General features: G+C 50.0%; 1 protein-coding gene and 1 long non-coding RNA gene across 14 annotated transcripts in view; one reads left to right on the top strand and one right to left on the bottom strand.

Annotated features, from left to right (window-relative positions):
* Nucleotides 1–21,816, bottom strand: part of LOC118373815 (forkhead box protein P4-like) — a 181,568-nt gene that overhangs the window by 26,350 nt on the left and 133,402 nt on the right. For all 10 annotated transcript variants that reach the window (XM_052526847.1, XM_052526844.1, XM_052526848.1 and 7 more), the window contains 3 exons: nucleotides 18,939–19,146; nucleotides 12,836–12,934; nucleotides 8,991–9,089 (listed from right to left, as the gene is read on the bottom strand). In XM_052526847.1, coding sequence (XP_052382807.1) covers nucleotides 8,991–9,089; nucleotides 12,836–12,934; nucleotides 18,939–19,146 — 406 coding nt within the window. The remainder of the gene's footprint in view (nucleotides 1–8,990; nucleotides 9,090–12,835; nucleotides 12,935–18,938; nucleotides 19,147–21,816) is intronic.
* LOC127932187 (uncharacterized) lies at nucleotides 7,216–8,984 on the top strand. Of its 4 annotated transcripts, none has more exons than XR_008144476.1 (3): nucleotides 7,216–7,329; nucleotides 7,386–7,889; nucleotides 7,945–8,984. It is a non-coding gene; the product is annotated as an uncharacterized LOC127932187 (long non-coding RNA). The 4 variants fall into 4 exon arrangements; XR_008144474.1 differs by having other exon boundaries at nucleotides 7,243–7,385; nucleotides 7,442–7,889; XR_008144473.1 differs by having other exon boundaries at nucleotides 7,243–7,553; nucleotides 7,666–7,889.

The raw sequence follows: 21,816 nt of genomic DNA, 5'->3' as shown, positions 1-21,816 counted from the left end.
ATTCTCCCTGTCTCCCTCCCCTTCTCCCTCTCTCCCTCCCATTATCCCTCGCTCCCTCCACCTCTCCCTCTCTCAAACCCATTCTCCCTCTCTCCCTCCCCTTCTCCCTCTCTCCCTCCCATTCTCCCCTTCTCCCTCTCTGTAACCCATTCTCCATCTCTCCCTCCCCTTCTTCCTCTCTCTAACCTATTCTCCCTCTCTCCCTCCCCTTCTCCTTCCCATTCTCCCTCTCTCCCTAGCCTTCTCCCTCTCTCTAACCCATTCTCCCTCTCTCCCATCCATTCTCCCTCTCTCCCTCCCCTTCTCCCTTTCTCCCTCCCCTTCTCCCTCTCTCCCTCCCCTTCTCCCTCTCTCCCTCCCCTTCTCACTCTCTCCCTCCCATTCGCCCTCTCTCCCTCCCCTTCTCCCTCTCTCTAACCCATTCTCCCTCTCTCCCACCCCTTCTTCCTCTCTCTAACCTATTCTACCTCTCTCCCTCCCTTTCTCCTTCTCTCTCTCCCTCCCATTCTCCCTCTCTCCCTCCCATTCTCCCTCTCTCCCTCCCATTCTCACTCTCTCCCTCCCCTTCTCCCTGTCTCCCTCCCATTCTCCCTCTCTCCCTCCCATTCTCCCTCCCATTCTCCCTCTCTCCCACCCCTTCTTCCTCTCTCTAACCTATTCTACCTCTCTCCCTCCCTTTCTCCTTCTCTCTCTCCCTCCCTTTCTCCTTCTCTCGCTCCCTCCCATTCTCCCTCTCTCCCTCCCCTTCTCCCTCTCTCCCTCCCATTCTCACTCTCTCCCTCCCCTTCTCCCTGTCTCCCTCCCATTCTCCCTCTCTCCCTCCCCTTCTCCCTCTCTCTAACCCATTCTCCCTCTCTCCCTCCCCTTCTTCCTCTCTCTAACCTATTCTCCCTCTCTCCCTCCCCTTCTCCTTCACATTCTCCCTCCCATTCTCCCTCTCTCCCTCCCCTTCGTCCTATCTCTAACCCATTCTCCCTCTCTCCCTCCCCTTCTTCCTCTCTCTAACCCATTCTCCCTCTCTCCCTCCCCTTCTCCCTCTCATTCTCCCTCTCGCCCTCGCCTTCTCCCTCTCTCCCTACCATTCTCCCTCTCTCCCTCCCCTTCTCCTACTCTCCCTCCCCTTCTCCCTCTCTCCCTCCCCTTCTCCCTCCCATTCTCCCTCTCTCCCTCCCATTCTCCCTCCCCTTCTCCCTCTCTCCCTCTCATTCTCGCTCTCACCCTCCCATTCTCCCTCTCCCTCCCAATCTCACCCTCTCCCTCCCATTCTACCTCTCTCCCTCCCATTCTCACTCTCCCTCCCATTCTCGCCCTCTCCCTCCCATTCTCCCTCTCTCCCTCCCCTTCTCCCTCTCTCCCTCCCATTCTCCCTCGCTCCCTCCCCTTCTCCCTCTCTCTAACCCATTCTCCCTCTTTCCCTTCCCTTCTCCCTCTCTCCCTCCCATTCTCCCTCGCTCCCTCCCCTTCTCCCTCTCTCTAACCCATTCTCCCTCCCTCTCTCTAACCCATTCTCCCTTTCTCCCTCCCCTTCTTCCTCTCTCTAACCCATTCTCCCTCCCGCTCTCCCTCCCATTCTCCCTCTCCCTCTCCCTCCCATTCTCGCCCTCTAACCTCCCATTCTCCCTGTCTCCCTCCCCTTCTCCCTCTCTCCCTCCCATTATCCCTCGCTCCCTCCCCTTCTCCCTCTCTCAAACCCATTCTCCCTCTCTCCCTCCCCTTCTCCCTCTCTCCCTCCCATTCTCCCCTTCTCCCTCTCTGTAACCCATTCTCCCTCTCTCCCTCCCCTTCTTCCTCTCTCTAACCTATTCTCCCTCTCTCCCTCCCCTTCTCCTTCCCATTCTCCCTCTCTCCCTAGCCTTCTCCCTCTCTCTAACCCATTCTCCCTCTCTCCCATCCATTCTCCCTCTCTCCCTCCCCTTCTCCCTTTCTCCCTCCCATTCTCCCTCTCTCCCTCCCCTTCTCCCTCTCTCTAACCCATTCTCCCTCTCTCCCTCCCCTTCTTCCTCTCTCTAACCTATTCTTCCTCTCTCCCTCCCCTTCTCCTTCCCATTCTCCCTCCCATTCTCCCTCTCTCCCTCCCCTTCTCCCTCTCTCCCTCCCCTTCTCACTCTCTCCCTCCCATTCGCCCTCTCTCCCTCCCCTTCTCCCTCTCTCTAACCCATTCTCCCTCTCTCCCACCCCTTCTTCCTCTCTCTAACCTATTCTACCTCTCTCCCTCCCTTTCTCCTTCTCTCTCTCCCTCCCATTCTCCCTCTCTCCCTCCCCTTCTCCCTCTCTCCCTCCCATTCTCACTCTCTCCCTCCCCTTCTCCCTCTCTCCCTCCCATTCTCCCTCCCATTCTCGCCCTCTCCCTCCCATTCTCCCTCTCTCCCCCCCCATTCTCCCTCTCTCCCCCCATTCTCCCTCTCTCCCTCCCCTTCTCCCTCTCCCCCTCCCCTTCTCCCTCTCTCCCTCCCATTCTCCCTCTCTTCCTCGCATTCTCCCTCTCCCTCCCATTCTCGCCCTCTCCCTCCCATTCTCCCTCTCCCTCTCATTCTCGCCCTCTCCCTCCCATTCTCCCTCTCATTCTCCATCGCTCCCTCCCCTTCTCCCTCTCTCTAACCCATTCTCCCTCTCTCCCTCCCATTCTCCCTCTCCCTCCCATTCTCACCCCCTCCCTCCCATTCTCCCTCTCTCCCTCTCTTTCTCCCCTTCTCCCTCTCTCTAACCCATTCTCCCTCTCTCCCTCCCCTTCTTCCTCTCTCTAACCCATTCTCCCTCTCTCCCTCCCATTCTCCCTCTCTCCCTCCCCTTCTCCCTCCCTCTCTCCCTCCCATTCTCCCTCGCTCCCTCCCCTTCTCCCTCTCTCCCTCCCATTCTCTCTCGCTCCGTCCCCTTCTCCCTCTCTCTAACCCATTCTCCCTCCCTCTCTCCCTCCCATTCTCCCTGTCTCCCTCCCCTTCTCCCTCTCTCCCTCCCATTCTCCCTCTCGCTCCCATTCTCGCCCTCTTCCTCTCATTCTCCCTCTCTCCCTCCCCTTCTCCCTCTCTCCCTCCCATTCTCTCTCGCTCCCTCCCCTTCTCCCTCTCTCTAACCCATTCTCCCACTCTCCTTCCCATTCTCTCTCGCTCCCTCCCCTTCTCCCTCTCTCTAACCCATTCTCCCGCTCTCCTTCCCATTCTCTCTCGCTCCGTCCCCTTCTCCCTCTCTCTAACCTATTCTCCCTCTCTCCATCCCATTCTCACCCTCTCCCTCCCATTCTCCCTCTCTCCATCCCCTTCTTCCTTTCTCTAACCCATTCTCCCTCTCTCCTTCCCATTCTCCCTCCCCTTCTCCCTCTCTCCCTCCCCTTCTTCCTCTCTCTAACCTATTCTCCCTCTCTCCCTCCCCTTCTCCCTCTCTCTAACCCTTTCTCCCTCCCTCTCTCCCATCCATTCTCCCTCTCTCCCTCCCCTTCTTCCTCTCTCTAACCTATTCTCCCTCTCTCCCTCCCCTTCTCCTTCCCATTCTCCCTCTCTCCCTCCCCTTCTCCCTCCCTCCCATCCATTCTCCTTCTCTCCCTCCCTCCCTCCCATTCTCCCCCCACCTTCCCATTCTCCCTCTCTCCCTCCCATTCTCCTTCTCTCCCTCCCCATTCTCCCTCTCTCCCTCCCATTCTCCCCCTCTCCCTCCCCTTCTCCCTCTCTCCCTCCCATTCTCCCTCTCTCTCTCCCTCCCCTTCTCCCTCTCTCTAACCCATTCTCCCTCTCTCCCTCCCATTCTCCCTCTCCCTCCCATTCTCGCCCTCTCCCTCCCATTCTCCCTCTCTCCCTCCCCTTCTCCCTCCCATTCTCCCTCTCTCCCTCCCCTTCTCCCTCTCTCTAACCCATTCTCCCTCTCCCCCTCCCCTTCTCCCTCTCTCCCTCCAATTCTCCCTCTCTCCCTCCCCTTCTCCCTCTCTCTAACCCATTCTCCCTCTCTCCCTCCCATTCTCCCTCTCCCTCCCATTCTCGCCCTCTCCCTCCCATTCTCCCTCTCTCCCCCTCCCCTCCCATCCCCTCTCTCCCTCCCCTTCTCCCTCTCTCTCACCCCTTCTCCCTCTCTCCCTCCCCTTCTTCCTCTCTCTAACCCATTCTCCCTCTCTCCCTCCCCTTCTCCCTCCCATTCTCCCTCTCTCCCTCCCCTTCTCCCTCTCTCTAACCCATTCTCCCTCTCTCCCTCCCCTTCTTCCTCTCTCTAACCTTTTCTCCCTCCCTCCCTCCCTCCCTCCCTCCCTCCCTCCCTCCCTCCCTCCCAACCCTCCCTCCCTCCCTCCCTCCCTCCCTCCCTCCCTACCTACCTCCCTACCTACCTACCTACCTACCTACCTACCTACCTACCTACCTACCTACCTACCTACCTACCTACCTACCTACCTACCTACCTACCTCCCTACCTACCTCCCTGCCTACCTCCCTCCCTCAGTCATTGCCAGGGTTATTTGCAGGTTGCTGCTGCCTACCCTGACTGTAAAAAAAGTTTTCTGGATTTTCAAAAGGACTTGTATTTCTGACTATCTGTGACCAAGGACTACATGGGACATCCCTCTTTCCTGCTCAAGACAAATCTGATACGATGTGTGTATCTTTGTGTATTTCTTGAAGTGAGTGGGGAGTTTGAAAATATAAGACTGAGAGAAGAAATGAACCAATAACAATGATGTCATGGCATGGGTAATCCCGGCATAGATAGACGGCTCAACACAAGTACATGGTAATAATAACAAAAACATGATCTCACCTCCCTCTTCTCCCCCTCTCTTTACACCCCCACTCCCTAACTATCTCTTCACTCCTCCACTCCCTAACTCTCTCTTTACACCCCCACTCCCTAACTCTCTCTTTACACCCCCACTCCCTAACTATCTCTTCACCACTCCACTCCCTAACTCTCTCTTTACTCCTCCACTCCCTAACTCTCTCTTTACTCCTCCACTCCCTAACTCTCTCTTTACTCCCCCACTCCCTAACTCTCTCTTTACTCCTCCACTCCCTAGCTCTCTCTTTACTCCTCCACTCCCTAACTCTCTCTTTACACCATCCACTCCCTAGCTCTCTCTTTACTCCTCCACTCCCTAACTCTCTCTTTACACCTCCACTCCCTAACTCTCTCTTTACTCCTCCACTCCCTAACTCTCTCTTTACACCTCCACTCCCTAACTCTCTCTTTACACCTCCACTCCCTAGCTCTCTCTTTACTCCTCCACTCCCTAACTCTCTCTATAATCCTCCACTCCCTAACTCTCTCTTTACTCCTCCACTCCCTAACTCTCTCTTTACTCCTCCACTCCCTAACTCTCTCTTTACACCTCCACTCCCTAGCTCTCTCTTTACCCCTCCACTCCCAAACTCTCTCTTCACTCCTCCACTCCCTAACTCTCTCTTCACTCCTCCACTCCCTAACTCTCTCTATAATCCTCCACTCCCTAACTCTCTCTATAATCCTCCACTCCCTAACTCTCTCTTTACACCTCCACTCCCTAACTCTCTCTATAATCCTCCACTCCCTCACTCTCTCTATAATCCTCCACTCCCTAACTCTCTCTATAATCCTCCACTCCCTCACTCTCTCTTTATACCTCCACTCCCTAACTCTCTCTTTACTCCTCCACTCCCTAACTCTCTCTTTACTCCTCCACTCCCTAACTCTCTCTTTACTCCTCCACTCCCAAACTCTCTCTATAATCCTCCACTCCCTAACTCTCTCTTTACTCCTCCACTCCCTAACTCTCTCTTTACTCCTCCACTCCCTAACTCTCTCTTTACTCCTCCACTCCCCAACTCTCTCTATAATCCTCCACTCCCTAACTCTCTCTTTACTCCTCCACTCCCTAACTCTCTCTTTACTCCTCCACGCCCTAACTCTCTCTTTACTCCTCCACTCCCTAACTCTCTCTTTACTCCTCCACTCCCTAACCATGTCTATAACCCTTCACTCCAACATAATTTTTTCCTATTTTCCTCTAAAATTCTCCACCTCTACCCCCCCTCCCTCTCCAACTCTGTGGCTCAGTCATAAACAGTAGCCAGGTTTTTTCCGTGCATCCCGACAATGAGTCTCTGTTTACTCCTCAGCCCTCTCAGACCGGGATTCAACCCACATTACCCATTACCATCAGCCCCACTAACCACAGCCAACAAAGTACTGTACCAGACGGCATAGAGCGAGAGAAAGAGACAGGAGGGGAAATTAGTAAATGTCTCTACTATTTAGGAAAATGTAATTAGATAGAAGAGGAGAAGAGAAGAAAATAGGTGATGGGAAGAGGAGAGTGGTGGGACAAAGAGAATAAAGGGGATGGGAGGAAAGGGGGAGAGAAAGAGAGAGATCAAAGATCAGAAGGAAGAAAAGAGCTGGAAATAGAAGAGTGTCTCCTCTCCCCCTCTCGTCTCTTCCTGCCCGGAGCGATGACTAAGGAAGGCTGGAGGGGAGCGCACTGTCGACCTGACGGCTTTATCTGTCACTGTTTGGTTTGTCTCTCTCTCTCTCCCCCCCTCACTCCACCTGCCCTGAGGCTGTGTGAAATAAGACACCAAACAACAGCTTTCCTCTCAAAACTTTCCCAGCCTGCCTCTGGCTTTGATCAGACTGTCCGCTGCCATCATTTCACAACACCTCCTCCGGGTATGTGAGAGTGTGTGTATGTGTGTGTGTGTGTGTGTGTGTGTGTGTGTGTGTGTGTGTGTGTGTGTGTGTGTGTGTGTGTGTGTGTGTGTGTGTGTGTGTGTGTGTGTGTGTGTGTGTGTGTGTGTGTGTGTGTGTGTGTGTGTGTGTGTGTGTGTGTGTATACCATGCCATGTTAATACACACTATCCCTCAAGATATTATCTCAGTGGATGATTATAAAGTCTGTTTCTCTACCTTACAGACATTGTTAGGTCTTGGTAAAGCCTTGGTTAAGGGTTCCTTTGGCCTCTGTTAAAATATTCATAACTGGGATTGCTATGGGTTTATTATGGGTTTGTTATTTGTTAGCCACAAGTGGACTGTCCTGAAGCTGTTGTAGTAGAGATATCAGGATCTCAGTGGAATGTGCCTGTGTGTATTAGTGAGTTTGTTCGCCTGACATGTTGTGTGTTGTGTCATCACGCTAACAAATAGTAACAACTTACTGTTTACATCAGGCTTAGATGTATCACCCCTTATTCCCACCAGCACACACGTTCACATACACACACCCAATCTCCCCCGCTGTACCCCCCTCACCCCTCCCTCTCCCCTCTCCACTTTACACACCATCCCCAAAGACTCCAAACTGGCAAACAGACAAGACAGAGAGGTAAAGAAAGGCAGAGAGGAGAGAGAGAAGCAAAGCAGGGGGAGATGGACAGAGAGGTAAAGAAAGGCAGAGAGGAGAGAGAGAAGGAAAGCAGGGGGAGATGGACAGAGAGGTAAAGAAAGGCAGAGAGGAGAGTGAGAAGGAAAGCAGGGGGAGATGGACAGAGAGGTAAAGAAAGGCAGAGAGGAGAGAGAGAAGGAAAGCAGGGGGAGATGGACAGAGAGGTAAAGAAAGGCAGAGAGGAGAGAGAGAAGGAAAGCAGGGGGAGATGGACAGAGAGGTAAAGAAAGGCAGAGAGGAGAGAGAGAAGCAAAGCAGGGGGAGATGGACAGAGAGGTAAAGAAAGGCAGAGAGGAGAGAGAGAAGCAAAGCAGGGGGAGATGGACAGAGAGGTAAAGAAAGGCAGAGAGGAGAGAGAGAAGGAAAGCAGGGGGAGATGGACAGAGAGGTAAAGAAAGGCAGAGAGGAGAGAGAGAAGGAAAGCAGGGGGAGATGGACAGAGAGGTAAAGAAAGGCAGAGAGGAGAGAGAGAAGCAAAGCAGGGGGAGATGGACAGAGAGGTAAAGAAAGGCAGAGAGGAGAGAGAGAAGGAAAGCAGGGGGAGATGGACAGAGAGGTAAAGAAAGGCAGAGAGGAGAGTGAGAAGGAAAGCAGGGGAGATGGACAGAGAGGTAAAGAAAGGCAGAGAGGAGAGAGAGAAGGAAAGCAGGGGGAGATGGACAGAGAGGTAAAGAAAGGCAGAGAGGAGAGAGAGAAGGAAAGCAGGGGGAGATGGACAGAGAGGTAAAGAAAGGCAGAGAGGAGAGAGAGAAGGAAAGCAGGGGGAGATGGACAGAGAGGTAAAGAAAGGCAGAGAGGAGAGAGAGAAGGAAAGCAGGGGGAGATGGACAGCGAGGGAGCTGCTGTTTGAAGTCTATGCTAGCGCCATGGAAACAAAGAGCTGTGATTGTAAATGAGCTAATTAAGTAAACCACTAACGAAGCGTGGAAACAATTTGCTTGACCCTTCAGAGCAGAGAACTCTGGGAGCACAACACTAATCAGCTCGAGACGGGAGGGACCAGTGACAGACAGGTAACACACACACACACACACACACACACACACACACACACACACACACACACACACACACACACACACACACACACACACACACACACACACACACACACACACACACACACTGAATGACTTATGCTATCTTATAAGGCGTAACCTCGGTTTCTTTGATACCTTATCAGCACCGTGTCACAGGTTCTCTCACTACACACCACGTAAAGAGAGAGAGGGATTGAAGTGAGGGATAAAGGGATGAGAGAAGGCTGACAGAGAGAGAGAGAGAGAGAGAGAGAGCTGTTAAATAATGTAGACGGACACACAATAACAAAACGCTCTGCTCTACCAAGGGAGCCTGATGTAACCGATAGCAACTGATTCATTATTGATGGAAGGCTGTAGAAAGCTACAATGACTGACTGACACTCAGCACTGGCTAGTCGCTGCGTTCGCTGGTAGTGTGTGTCTGGGCTGACTGAAATAGTAGTACTCACTGTAGAGTCCTACACTAGTCACTAGAAAGTCATGCTAGGAAGAGTGAAAGTGACAATCCATCAGCAATAGGGGTCCCGTCCATTCTTTGTAGCATGGGCTGACTGACACACAGTGGCTGTGTGGAGGAGAGTCGTTGATGAATGCAGCTTCAGGGTGTTACTCACTTGATGAACTGTCCCATGTCATCACACAGAGCCTCACAGCCAGGCCATTTACACTCTCCATGGCCATAGAGAGGATGGGAACCTGCATGCTCCTCGTGGCTGAGAGAGCGAGAGAGAGGGGAGAGAGAGGGTGAAGAGAGGGAGAGAGGGGGGAGAGAGGGGAGAGAGAGGGGAGAGAGAGGGTGAAGAGAGGGAGGGAGGGGGAGAGAGGGGAGAGAGGGCGAAGAGAGGGAGAGAGAGGGGAGAGAGGAGAGAGGAGAGGGGAGGAGAGAGGGGTGAAGAGAGGGAGGGAGTGGGGAGAGAGGGGAGAGGGGAGGAGAGAGAGGGTGAAGAGAGGGAGAGAGGAGGGAGAGAGAGGGGGAGAGAGGGGAGAGAGAGGGTGAAGAGAGGGAGGGAGGGAGGGGGAGAGAGGGGGAGAGAGGGTGAAGAGAGGGAGAGAGGGGGAGAGAGGGGAGAGAGAGGGGAGAGAGAGGTGAAGAGAGGAGAGAGGGGGAGAGAGGGGAGAGAGAGGGTGAAGAGAGGGAGGGAGGGGGAGAGAGGGGGAGAGAGAGGGTGAAGAGAGGGAGAGAGGGGGAGAGAGGGGAGAGAGGGTGAAGAGAGGGAGGGAGGGGGAGAGAGGGGAGAGAGAGGTGAAGAGAGGGAGAGAGGGGAGAGAGAGGGGAGAGAGAGGGTGAAGAGAGGGAGGGAGGGGGAGAGAGGGGAGAGAGAGGGTGAAGAGAGGGAGGGAGGGGGAGAGAGGGGAGAGAGAGGGGAGAGAGAGGGTGAAGAGAGGGAGAGAGGGGAGAGAGAGGGGAGAGAGAGGGGAGAGAGAGGGTGAAGAGTGGGAGGGAGGGGGGAGAGAGTGGAGAGAGAGGGTGAAGAGAGGGAGAGAGAGGGGAGAGAGGGTGAAGAGAGGGAGGGAGGGGGGAGGGAGGGGGGAGAGAGTGGAGAGAGAGGGTGAAGAGAGGGGAGAGAGGGGGGAGAGAGGGGGGAGAGAAAAATAGCAGGTTGGAATGATGTGAAGCTAACATAACAGATGTACAGACATCACATACTGTATAGACAACACATACTGTACAGACAACACATACTGTATAGACAACACATACTGTATGGACAACACATACTGTATAGACAAAACATGCTGTACAGACAAAACATAATGTATAGACAACACATACTGTATAGACAACAGATACTGTACAGACAACACATATTGTATAGACAACACATACTGTATAAACAACACATACTGTACAAACAACACATACTGTATAGACAACACATACTGTATAGACAACACATACTGTACAGACAACACATACCATATAGACAACACATACAGTATAGACAACACATGCTGTATAGACAACACATACTGTATAGACAACACATACTGTACAGGCACACTGTACAGACATCACATACTGTATAGACAACACATACTGTACAGACAACATATACTGTATAAACAACACATACTCTACAGGCATACTGTACAGACATCACATACTGTATAGACAACACATACTGTACAGACAACACATACTGTATAGACAACACATACTGTAAAGACAACACATGCTGTACAGACAACACATACTGTATAGACAACACATACTGTACAGACAACACATACTGTATAGACAACACATACTGTATAGACAACACATACTGTACAGACAACACATACTGTACAGATAACACATACTGTATAGACAACACACTGTACAGACAACACATACTGTATAGACAACACATGCTGTATAGACAACAAATACTATACAGACAACACTTACTGTATAGACAACACATAATGTATAGACAACACATACTGTAAAGACAACACATGCTGTATAGACAACACATACAGTATAGACAACACATACTGTACAGTCAATACATACTGTATAGACAACACATACTGTACAGACAACACATACTGTACAGACAACACATACTGTATAGACAACACATGCTGTATAGACAACACATACTGTACAGACAACACTTACTGTATAGACAACACATAATGTATAGACAACACATACTGTAAAGACAACACATGCTGTATAGACAACACATACTGTACAGACAACACATACTGTACAGATAACACATACTGTATAGACAACACATACTGTACAGACAACACTTCCTGTATAGACAACACATACTGTATAGACAACACATACTGTATAGACAACACATACTGTACAGACAACACTTACTGTATAGACAACACATACTGTACAGACAACACATACTGTATAGACAACACATACTGTATAGACAACACATACTGTATAGACAACACATACTGTACAGACAACACTTACTGTATAGACAACACATACTGTATAGACAACACATACTGTATAGACAACACATACTGTAAGGGAACAGGAATTAGTGATCTCATTTGAGATGACCATTGACAGATGAAATAAAGCACACATCAGAACCACAGACACATGCCTCTGAGCAGCAAAAGCACACAAACAGTGCAAGCATCCATTGTTCCACACTAAGGCCATAGTTCCCTTACTGTCATAAGATCGTGGTGAACATGAAGCTAAGAGCAGAATGGTGTGTGTGTTCCTCCGTTTCAAACGTTCATCCTCACAATGCCCCAGTCCCCACCCCCCTCTCTAGTCAGTATGGCCGGGCAGAGAGACCCATAAGGCCCGCATGATTGGTGAGTGGGGCGGCGGTCTTATCCCTTCATACGCCGGTTGTTCTGAGACCTGGCTGTATGCTTTATTGTGGTGAGACAGTTCTGTGTGTGTGTGAGTGAGTGAGTGAGTGAGTGAGTGAGTGAGTGAGTGAGTGAGTGAGTGAGTGAGTGAGTGAGTGAGTGCGTGCGTGCGTGCGTGCGTGCGTGCGTGCGTGCGTGCGTGTGTAGCTCTGGGATGCTGATTCTGGTTTGGGCCGGATCCAGGCTAGTGACGGCAGGTCCAGTGGCTGTGTGTGTTTGGTGTGTGTCCAGTAGCCAGTGTACAGGGTTCACATTGTGCTGCAGATGAGGTTTGAACCAGCCTGGCCTCATGTCTGACAAACTCCCACAGAGAGTTCACAGTTTATTTACATGAAATCTACCAGCATCCAGAGACATACAGGCTGGAACAGCAATGTTCACATGTGTTTGTGTTCGTGTGTCTGTGTCTGTGTGTGTGTCTGTGTGTGTGTCTGTGTGTGTGTCTGTGTGTGTGGAGGAGGTTGAGGCTTCTGCCAGATCCACATCACAGGGTTGTATAACACAAACCATCCCTCTCACAGATGGGACCATCCCAAAGACAAGCGCATTCTCATCCCCTCCTCTCCTTCCTCTCTTTTCCCTTCTTCTCCTCCCCTATTCCTCTCTCATTGGGCAGATGTGCTGTGTGTGTGTGTGTGTGTGTGTGTGTGTGTGTGTGTGTGTGTGTGTGTGTGTGTGTGCGTGCGTGCGTGCGTGCGTGCGTGCGTGCGTGCGTGCGTGCGTGCGTGCGTGCGTGCGTGCGTGCGTGCGTGCGTGCGTGCGTGCGTGCGTGCGTGCGTGCGTGCGTGCGTGCGTGCGTGCGTGCGTGCGTGTTGGCTGTGGTTGACTCCGCTCAGTTCAGAAGCTGCTTAGACTGCAGAAGCGACAAACTACTGGCAACCACACACCAGTCCACATCAGACATGCATTATCTGTAGCATGCTAGCCCCCTCCTTTCTCCTCCCTTCAGTCTCCTCTGCCTCCCTATTAGCAATGCTAGGGTAGTGTTAGCACGGGCCAGTCAAATGTCACAGGAGCTAGCTCTCTTATACTTCCCCCACACAGAGGGAGCATGTCCTCATTCTCAGCATGTCAGGTCTGTGTGTGTTTCTGAGTGTGAGTTACTCACTGGCTGCTGGATAGTGGGCCGCCTTTGGTGTAAGGCATGAGGTGTTCATCTCCGAGGTCTGCCTTGCTGAAGGAGGAGATCCATTCAAAGAGTCTTGCTCTTAAAGATTAAATGAACACAACCCAAGGGTGAATACATACCCAACAAACACACACAATCTGAAACATACATCTCCCCTGAACACACACATGCCCCAACAAACAAACACACACAACCAAAAACACACACAACGAATAACACTACATACACACAACAATTTTTCTACTTTGTGCTCACATTCGAACAAACCATTTCTCAGGTCACCCCTTCCTCATTCACTCCTCCTCCCCCTCTTCATCCTCCTCCCCTCTTCCTCCTCCTCTTCCTCCTCCCCCTTATCTTCCTCCCCTTCCTCCCCCTCCTCCCCCTCTTCCTCCTCCTCTTCCTCCTCCCCCTTATCTTCCTCCCCTTCCTCCCCCTCCTCCTCCTCCTCCTCCTCCTCTTCCTCCTCATCTCATAATGTTCACCCAGACACACCCATGCCAAACTGGCCCCTGGACGGCAGTAGAGTAGTAGTTTGTGCTCCACTCCAGAAAACACATGAGAAAACCACATATCAAATGACCTGAGGGCCGTTTACACTAGAATATTACACACACCAGCTTATTACACAGTACTTAACACTATACACACACACCTTACATACAGATACGCACATCATGGCAGTCTAAAGACATAGTAACTACGTGTGAATTACGTCCAGCACAGTTCTTCTACAGGGCACATGGAGCACACAAGGTTTGAGAATGACACAAATATTAATTCTCACAAAGTCTGCTGCCTCAGTTTGTATGATGGCAATTTGCATTTACTCCAGAATGTTATGAAGAGTGATCAAATGAATTGCAATTCATTGCAAAGTCCCTCTTTGCCATGCAAATTAACTGAATCCCCCCAAAACATTTCCACTGCATTTCAGCCCTGCCACAAAAGGACCAGCTGACAACATGTCAGTGATTCTCTCGTTAACACAGGTGTGAGTGTTGACGAGGACAAGGCTGGAGATCACTCTGTCATGCTGATTTTTTATTTATTTATTTTTATTTTTATTTCACCTTTATTTAACCAGGTAGGCTAGTTGAGAACAAGTTCTCATTTGCAACTGCGACCTGGCCAAGATAAAGCATAGCAGTGTGAACAGACAACACAGAGTTACACATGGAGTAAACAATTAGCAAGTCAATAACACAGTAGAAAAAAAAATGGGCAGTCTATATACAATGTGTGCAAAAGGCATGAGGTAGGCGAATAATACAATTTTGCAGATTAACACTGGAGTGATAAATGATCAGATGGGCATGTACAGGTAGAGATATTGGTGTGCAAAAGAGCAGAAAAGTAAATAAATAAAAACAGTATAAAAACAGTATGGGAATGAGGTAGGTGAAAAAGGGTGAGCTATTTACCAATAGACTATGTACAGCTGCAGCGATCGGTTAGCTGCTCGGATAGCTGATGTTTGAAGTTGGTGAGGAGATAAAAGTCTCCAACTTCAGCGATTTTTGCAATTCGTTCCAGTCACAGGCAGCAGAGTACTGGAACGAAGGCGGCAAATGAGGTGTTGGCTTTAGGGATGATCAGTGAGATACACCTGCTGGAGCGCGTGCTACGGATGGGTGTTGCCATCGTGACCAGTGAACTGAGATAAGGCGGAGCTTTACCTAGCATGGACTTGTAGATGACCTGGAGCCAGTGGGTCTGGCGACGAATATGTAGTGAGGGCCAGCCGACTAGAGCATACAAGTCGCAGTGGTGGGTGGTATAAGGTACTTTAGTGACAAAACGGATGGCACTGTGATAGACTGCATCCAGTTTGCTGAGTAGAGTGTTGGAAGCCATTTTGTAGATGACATCGCCGAAGTCGAGGATCGGTAGGATAGTCAGTTTTACTAGGGTAAGCTTGGCAGCGTGAGTGAAGGAGGCTTTGTTGCGGAATAGAAAGCCGACTCTGGATTTGATTTTTGATTGGAGATGTTTGATGTGAGTCTGGAAGGAGAGTTTGCAGTCTAGCAAGACACCTAGGTACTTATAGATGTCCACATATTCAAGGTTGGAACCATCCAGGGTGGTGATGCTAGTCGGGCATGCGGGTGCAGGCAGCGATCGGTTGAAAAGCATGCATTTGGTTTTACTCGCGTTTAAGAGCAGTTGGAGGCCACGGAAGGAGTGCTGTATGGCATTGAAGCTCGTTTGGAGGTTGGATAGCACAGTGTCCAATGACGGGCCGAAAGTATATAGAATGGTGTCGTCTGCGTAGAGGTGGATCAGGGAATCGCCCGCAGCAAGAGCAACATCATTGATATATACAGAGAAAAGAGTCGGCCCGAGAATTGAACCCTGTGGCACCCCCATAGAGACTGCCAGAGGACCGGACAGCATGCCCTCCGATTTGACACACTGAACTCTGTCTGCAAAGTAATTGGTGAACCAGGCAAGGCAGTCATCCGAAAAACCGAGGCTGTTGAGTCTGCCGATAAGAATTTGGTGATTGACAGAGTCGAAAGCCTTGGCGAGGTCGATGAAGACGGCTGCACAGTACTGTCTTTTATCGATGGCGGTTATGATATCATTTAGTACCTTGAGTGTGGCTGAGGTGCACCCGTGACCGGCTCGGAAACCAGATTGCACAGCGGAGAAGGTACGGTGGGATTCGAGATGGTCAGTGACCTGTTTGTTGACTTGGCTTTCGAAGACCTTAGATAGGCAGGGCAGGATGGATATAGGTCTATAGCAGTTTGGGTCCAGGGTGTCTCCCCCTTTGAAGAGGGGATGACTGCGGCAGCTTTCAATCCTTGGGGATCTCAGACGATATGAAAGAGAGGTTGAACAGGCTGGTAATAGGGATTGCGACAATGGCGGCAGATAGTTTCAGAAATAGCGGGTCCAGATTGTCAAGCCCAGCTGATTTGTACGGGTCCAGGTTTTGCAGCTCTTTCAGAACATCTGCTATCTGGATTTGGGTAAAGGAGAACCTGGAGAGGCTTGGGTGAGGAACTACGGGGGCGGAGCTGTTGGCCGAGGTTGGAGTAGCCAGGCGGAAGGCATGGCCAGCCGTTGAGAAGTGCTTATTGAAGTTTTCGATAATCATGGATTTATCGGTGGAGACCGTGTTTCCTAGCCTCAGTGCAGTGGGCAGCTGGGAGGAGGTGCTCTTGTTCTCCATGGACTTCACAGTGTCCCAGAACTTTTTGGAGTTGGAGCTACAGGATGCAAACTTCTGCCTGAAGAAGCTGGCCTTAGCTTTCCTGACTGACTGCGTGTATTGGTTCCTGACTTCCCTGAACAGTTGCATATCACGGGGGCTATTCGATGCTATTGCAGTCCGCCACAGGATGTTTTTGTGCTGGTCGAGGGCAGTCAGGTCTGGAGTGAACCAAGGGCTGTATCTGTTCTTGGTTCTGCATTTTTTGAACGGAGCATGCTTATCTAAAATGGTGAGGAAGTTACTTTTAAAGAATGACCAGGCATCCTCAACTGACGGGATGAGGTCAATTGAGTTTGAATAACAGACTGGAAGCTTCAAAAGGAGGGTGGTGCTTGGAATCATTGTTCGTCCTCTGTCAATCATGGTTACCTGCAAGGAAATATGGGCCGTCATCATTGCTTTGCACAAAAAGGGCTTTACAGGCAAGGATATTGCTGCCAGTAAGATTGCACCTAAATCAACCATTTATCGGATCATCAAGAACTTCTAGGAGAGAAGACTTTTGGAGGATGGCCTGGTGTCAAGAAGGGCAGCAAAGAAGCCACTTCTCTCCAGGAACAACATCTCCAAGCATTGATTATGCAAGAATGGGCTGCCATCAGTCAGGATGTGGCCCAGAAGTTAATTGGCAGCATGCCAGGGCAGATTGCAGAGGTCTAGAAAAAGAAGGGTCAACACTGCAAATATTGACTCTTTGCATCAACTTCATGTAATTGTCAATAAAAGCCTTTGACACTTATGAAATGCTTGTAATTATCCTTCAATATTCCATAGTAACATCTGATAAAAATATCTAAAGACACTGAAGCAGCAAACTTTGTGGAAATTCATATTTGTGTCATTCTCAAAACTTTTGACCACATCACATTCTCTCTAGCTCTATCAGATGTGTGAGCATATGTGTGTGTGTGTGAGCATGTGTGTGTGTGTCAGCTTTTCAAAATTCCAGTTCTCTGGCAGTGCATCGCGTAACAAGCTCACGCCGGGGGACACAGTCATCTAACAATAACCCAGATAATAAAATACATTTCTGAAATATGGCCCCGATGGTGCATTCATATGAAACGTTTATAAAGCACCCAACTGTACCTGTCTCTGTATCTGTCTCTGTACCTGTCTCTGTACCTGTCTCTGTATCTGTCTCTGTACCTGTCTCTGTATCTGTCTCTGTACCTGTCTCTGTATCTGTCTCTGTACCTGTCTCTGTACCTGTCTCTGTACCTGTCTCTGTATCTGTCTCTGTACCTGTCTCTGTATCTGTCTCTGTACCTGTCTCTGTACCTGTCTCTGTACCTGTCTCTGTATCTGTCTCTGTACCTGTCTCTGTACCTGTCTCTGTATCTGTCTCTGTACCTGTCTCTGTATCTGTCTCTGTACCTGTCTCTGTACCTGTCTCTGTATCTGTCTCTGTATCTGTCTCTGTATCTGTCTCTGTACCTGTCTCTGTACCTGTCTCTGTACCTGTCTCTGTATCTGTCTCTGTATCTGTCTCTGTACCTGTCTCTATATCTGTCTCTGTACCTGTCTCTGTACCTGTCTCTGTATCTGTCTCTGTACCTGTCTCTGTACCTGTCTCTGTATCTGTCTCTGTACCTGTCTCTGTATCTGTCTCTGTACCTGTCTCTATACCTGTCTCTGTACCTGTCTCTGTACCTGTCTCTGTATCTGTCTCTGTACCTGTCTCTGTATCTGTCTCTGTACCTGTCTCTATACCTGTCTCTGTACCTGTCTCTGTACCTGTCTCTGTATCTGTCTCTGTACCTGTCTCTGTACCTGTCTCTGTACCTGTCTCTGTACCTGTCTCTATATCTGTCTCTGTACCTGTCTCTGTACCTGTCTCTGTACCTGTCTCTGTACCTGTCTCTATATCTGTCTCTGTACCTGTCTCTATATCTGTCTCTGTACCTGTCTCTGTACCTGTCTCTGTACCTGTCTCTATATCTGTCTCTGTACCTGTCTCTGTACCTGTCTCTGTACCTGTCTCTGTATCTGTCTCTGTATCTGTCTCTGTACCTGTCTCTGTACCTGTCTCTATACCTGTCTCTGTCTCTGTACCTGTCTCTGTACCTGTCTCTGTACCTGTCTCTGTATCTGTCTCTGTACCTGTCTCTGTACCTGTCTCTGTATCTGTCTCTGTACCTGTCTCTGTACCTGTCTCTGTACCTGTCTCTGTACCTGTCTCTATATCTGTCTCTGTACCTGTCTCTGTACCTGTCTCTGTACCTGTCTCTATATCTGTCTCTGTACCTGTCTCTGTACCTGTCTCTGTACCTGTCTCTATACCTGTCTCTGTACCTGTCTCTGTACCTGTCTATGTACCTGTCTCTGTACCTGTCTCTATATCTGTCTCTGTACCTGTCTCTATATCTGTCTCTGTACCTGTCTCTGTACCTGTCTCTGTACCTGTCTCTGTACCTGTCTATGTACCTGTCTATGTACCTGTCTATGTACCTGTCTCTATATTTGTCTCTGTACCTGTCTCTATATCTGTCTCTGTACCTGTCTCTGTACCTGTCTCTATATCTGTCTCTGTACCTGTCTCTGTACCTTTCTCTATATCTGTCTCTGTACCTGTCTCTGTACCTGTCTCTGTACCTGTCTATGTACCTGTCTCTATATCTGTCTCTGTACCTGTCTCTATATCTGTCTCTGTACCTGTCTCTGTACCTGTCTCTGTACCTGTCTCTGTACCTGTCTCTGTATCTGTCTCTGTACCTGTCTCTATATCTGTCTCTGTACCTGTCTCTGTACCTGTCTCTGTACCTGTCTCTGTACCTTTCTCTATATCTGTCTCTATATCTGTCTCTGTACCTTTCTCTATATCTGTCTCTATATCTGTCTCTGTACCATTCTCTGTACCTGTCTCTGTATCTGTCTCTCTTTGGGGTGTGGTTGTCCTGTCCATTGTGCAGGCTGCTGCGTGTGTTTGCTTTGGGGAAGGAGGTTGAGGTAGAGTTGGTGCTGAGGTCCAGACCCTCTCCAGTCTGCTGCTGCTTCAGGGCCTCCTCTGCAGACTGCACCCCCGACACCTCCTTCCACAGCTGCTGCAGGTCCCCAGGACACATGGCTGCAGGGGGGGGTGAGGGGTGAGAGGAGAGGACAGTGAGGCATGAGAGGAGAGTGAGGGATGAGAGGGGAGGAGAGGACAGTGAGGGATGAGGAGAGTGAGGGATGAGAGAAGAGGCGGGTGAGGGATGAGAGGAGAGGACAGTGAGGGATGAGAGGAGAGGAGAGGACAGTGAGGGATGAGGAGAGTGAGGGATGAGAGGAGAGGACAGTGAGGGATGAGAGGAGAGGAGAGTGAGGGATGAGAGAAGAGGAGAGTGAGGGATGAGAGAAGAGGAGAGTGAGGGATGAGAGGAGAGAAGAGTGTAGATTTAGTTATTGGATATTAGATTTTACTCACAAAACCACCATCCAGTTACACAAAGAGAGACTCACACAAAGAGAGACTCACACAAAGAGAGACTCACACACAGAGAGACTCACACAAAGAGAGACTCACACACAGAGAGACTCACACACACACTCACACACAGAGAGACTCACACAAAGAGAGACTCACACAAAGAGAAACTCACACAAAGAGAGACTCACACACAGAGAGACTCACACACACACTCACACGCAGAGAGACTCACACACACTCACACACAGAGAGACTTACACACCCACTCACACACAGAGAGACTCACACAAAGAGAAACTCACACAAAGAGAGACTCACACACAGAGAGACTCACACACACACTCACACGCAGAGAGACTTACACACCCACTCACACACAGAGAGACTCACACACACACTCACACACAGAGAGACTCACACACACACTCACACGCAGAGAGACTCACACACCCACTCACACACAGAGAGACTCACACACACACTCACACACAGAGAGACTCACACACACACTCACACGCAGAGAGACTCTGTGGGCCAAGCCCCTGGGAGTGGTTAAGTATGAGGAAAATGATGGGGTATGAACTGAAGGAATCTAAAGGCTAATTTATGTAGGTTTTGTTATCTTTCTACATCTCCCCTATTCCCCAGCCTTCCCTGTTAGTAATTATTGTTGTCCAATGCTAGCAAAGCTTCTTCTGTTGCTGCGCTGTGTCTGAGTGTGTTTGGGTGCGTGTGTATGTGTGTGTGTGTATGTTATAGCTATTTCTCCTCATATTTCACTGTGAGAGGATAGATAGGTCCACCCAGCAACCCCCCATAACACACACCTGACCCCCTGGCCCCCTCTGCATCTGGCCCAAGCTGTCCCTGAAAGACACACACGCGCACACACGTACACACACATGAACATACACAATCCTAACAGAAATCCAAATATTATGTCTGCTGCTTCTACATTCTCCTCTCAGCCAGCCAAAACAAAATCCTCACTCTAGAGAAATGGAACTGTGTGTGTATATCTGTGTGTGTTTGAGAGAGAGAGTGTATGCATGTACAGGTACGTGTCTGTGTGAATAGATTTAAACTGCCAGCTATCTTTATTGGATACCAGATATCTGTCTGTCTGTCTGTCCACTAGTGTGTGTGTCTAGATGTCTATCAGCATAGAAATTATGCCTGGGTCAAGTTAGATTAACACGGAAATGAAGTCGCCCCAATCGACAGCGAATAAAGTAAATGTAAAGGTACGATTCATTTACAGTTTCTCAGTGTTTGCAACAGCCAACAGTAAGCTATGTATGCTAAAACTAATATGAAGTATATATACTCTATAAACTCAATAGACAATCTGCCCACCACACACACATGTACACATGCATACCGGACTGATGGAGGGACGCTGATGTGGAGCAGTGGAGCGCACACACAAACACACACTCCATGTGTAGTGGGGCTCAGAGTGGCAGGGCTACCAGGCTGTGTGTGTGTGTGTGTGTGTGTGTGTGTGTGTGTGTGTGTGTGTGTGTGTGTGTGTGTGTGTGTCTGTGTGTCTGTGTGTGTGTGTGTGTGTGTGTGTGTGTGTGTGTGTGTCTGTGTCTGTGTCTGTGTCTGTGTCTGTGTCTGTGTGTGTGTGTGTGTGTCTGTGTCTGTGTCTGTGTCTGTGTCTGTGTCTGTGTCTGTGTCTGTGTCTGTGTCTGTGTCTGTGTCTGTGTCTGTGTCTGTGTGTGTGTGTGTGTGTGGCATGGCTGACCAGAGGAATGCTCTTCCTCACGCCTGGCTGAGCCGTCACAATGGACAGGCTCTTTCACACTGCAGGGAAATTCCACTCTGACGAGAGGGAGAGAGTGAGTAAGATAGAAGAAGAGGACAGAGAGAGAGAGGAAGAGGAGAGAAAGAGAGAAAGACAGACTGAGAGATAGAGAGAAAGGAAGAGGGGGAGATGCCAAAGCCCAGGGTTTAAAGCTGTCTGATAAATTCCACTCTTCTACTTTTAAAACGTCTACAGTCTGTCTTTCACACTCATTCAGTGTGCAGTACTTTTAGAGGTGAAGCCTGGAGTAAAAAGTCTAGGCCTGCAAAACTGAGGGGTGGGGGTTGCTAGTGCGATACAGAGAGAGAGAGGCGAGGGAGGGGGAGAGAGGGAGGGAAGATGGGGGAGGAAACTCTATCCTGGTCTGTGTGTGTTCTTGCCAGTCGGGGATTTAGTAATGTTGCGGCCACTTTGGAACGCCAAAGCACTGTGTGTGTGTGTGTGTGTGTGTGTGTGTGTGTGTGTGTGTGTGTGTGTGTGTGTGTGTGTGTGTGTGTGTGTGTGTGTGTGTGTGTGTG

This window comes from Oncorhynchus keta, chromosome 10 (genome assembly GCF_023373465.1).
Source record: "Oncorhynchus keta strain PuntledgeMale-10-30-2019 chromosome 10, Oket_V2, whole genome shotgun sequence".
Taxonomy (NCBI): domain Eukaryota; kingdom Metazoa; phylum Chordata; class Actinopteri; order Salmoniformes; family Salmonidae; genus Oncorhynchus; species Oncorhynchus keta.
Note: the sequence above shows the minus strand (reverse complement) of the source record. Positions and strands in the feature narration are given on the sequence as shown.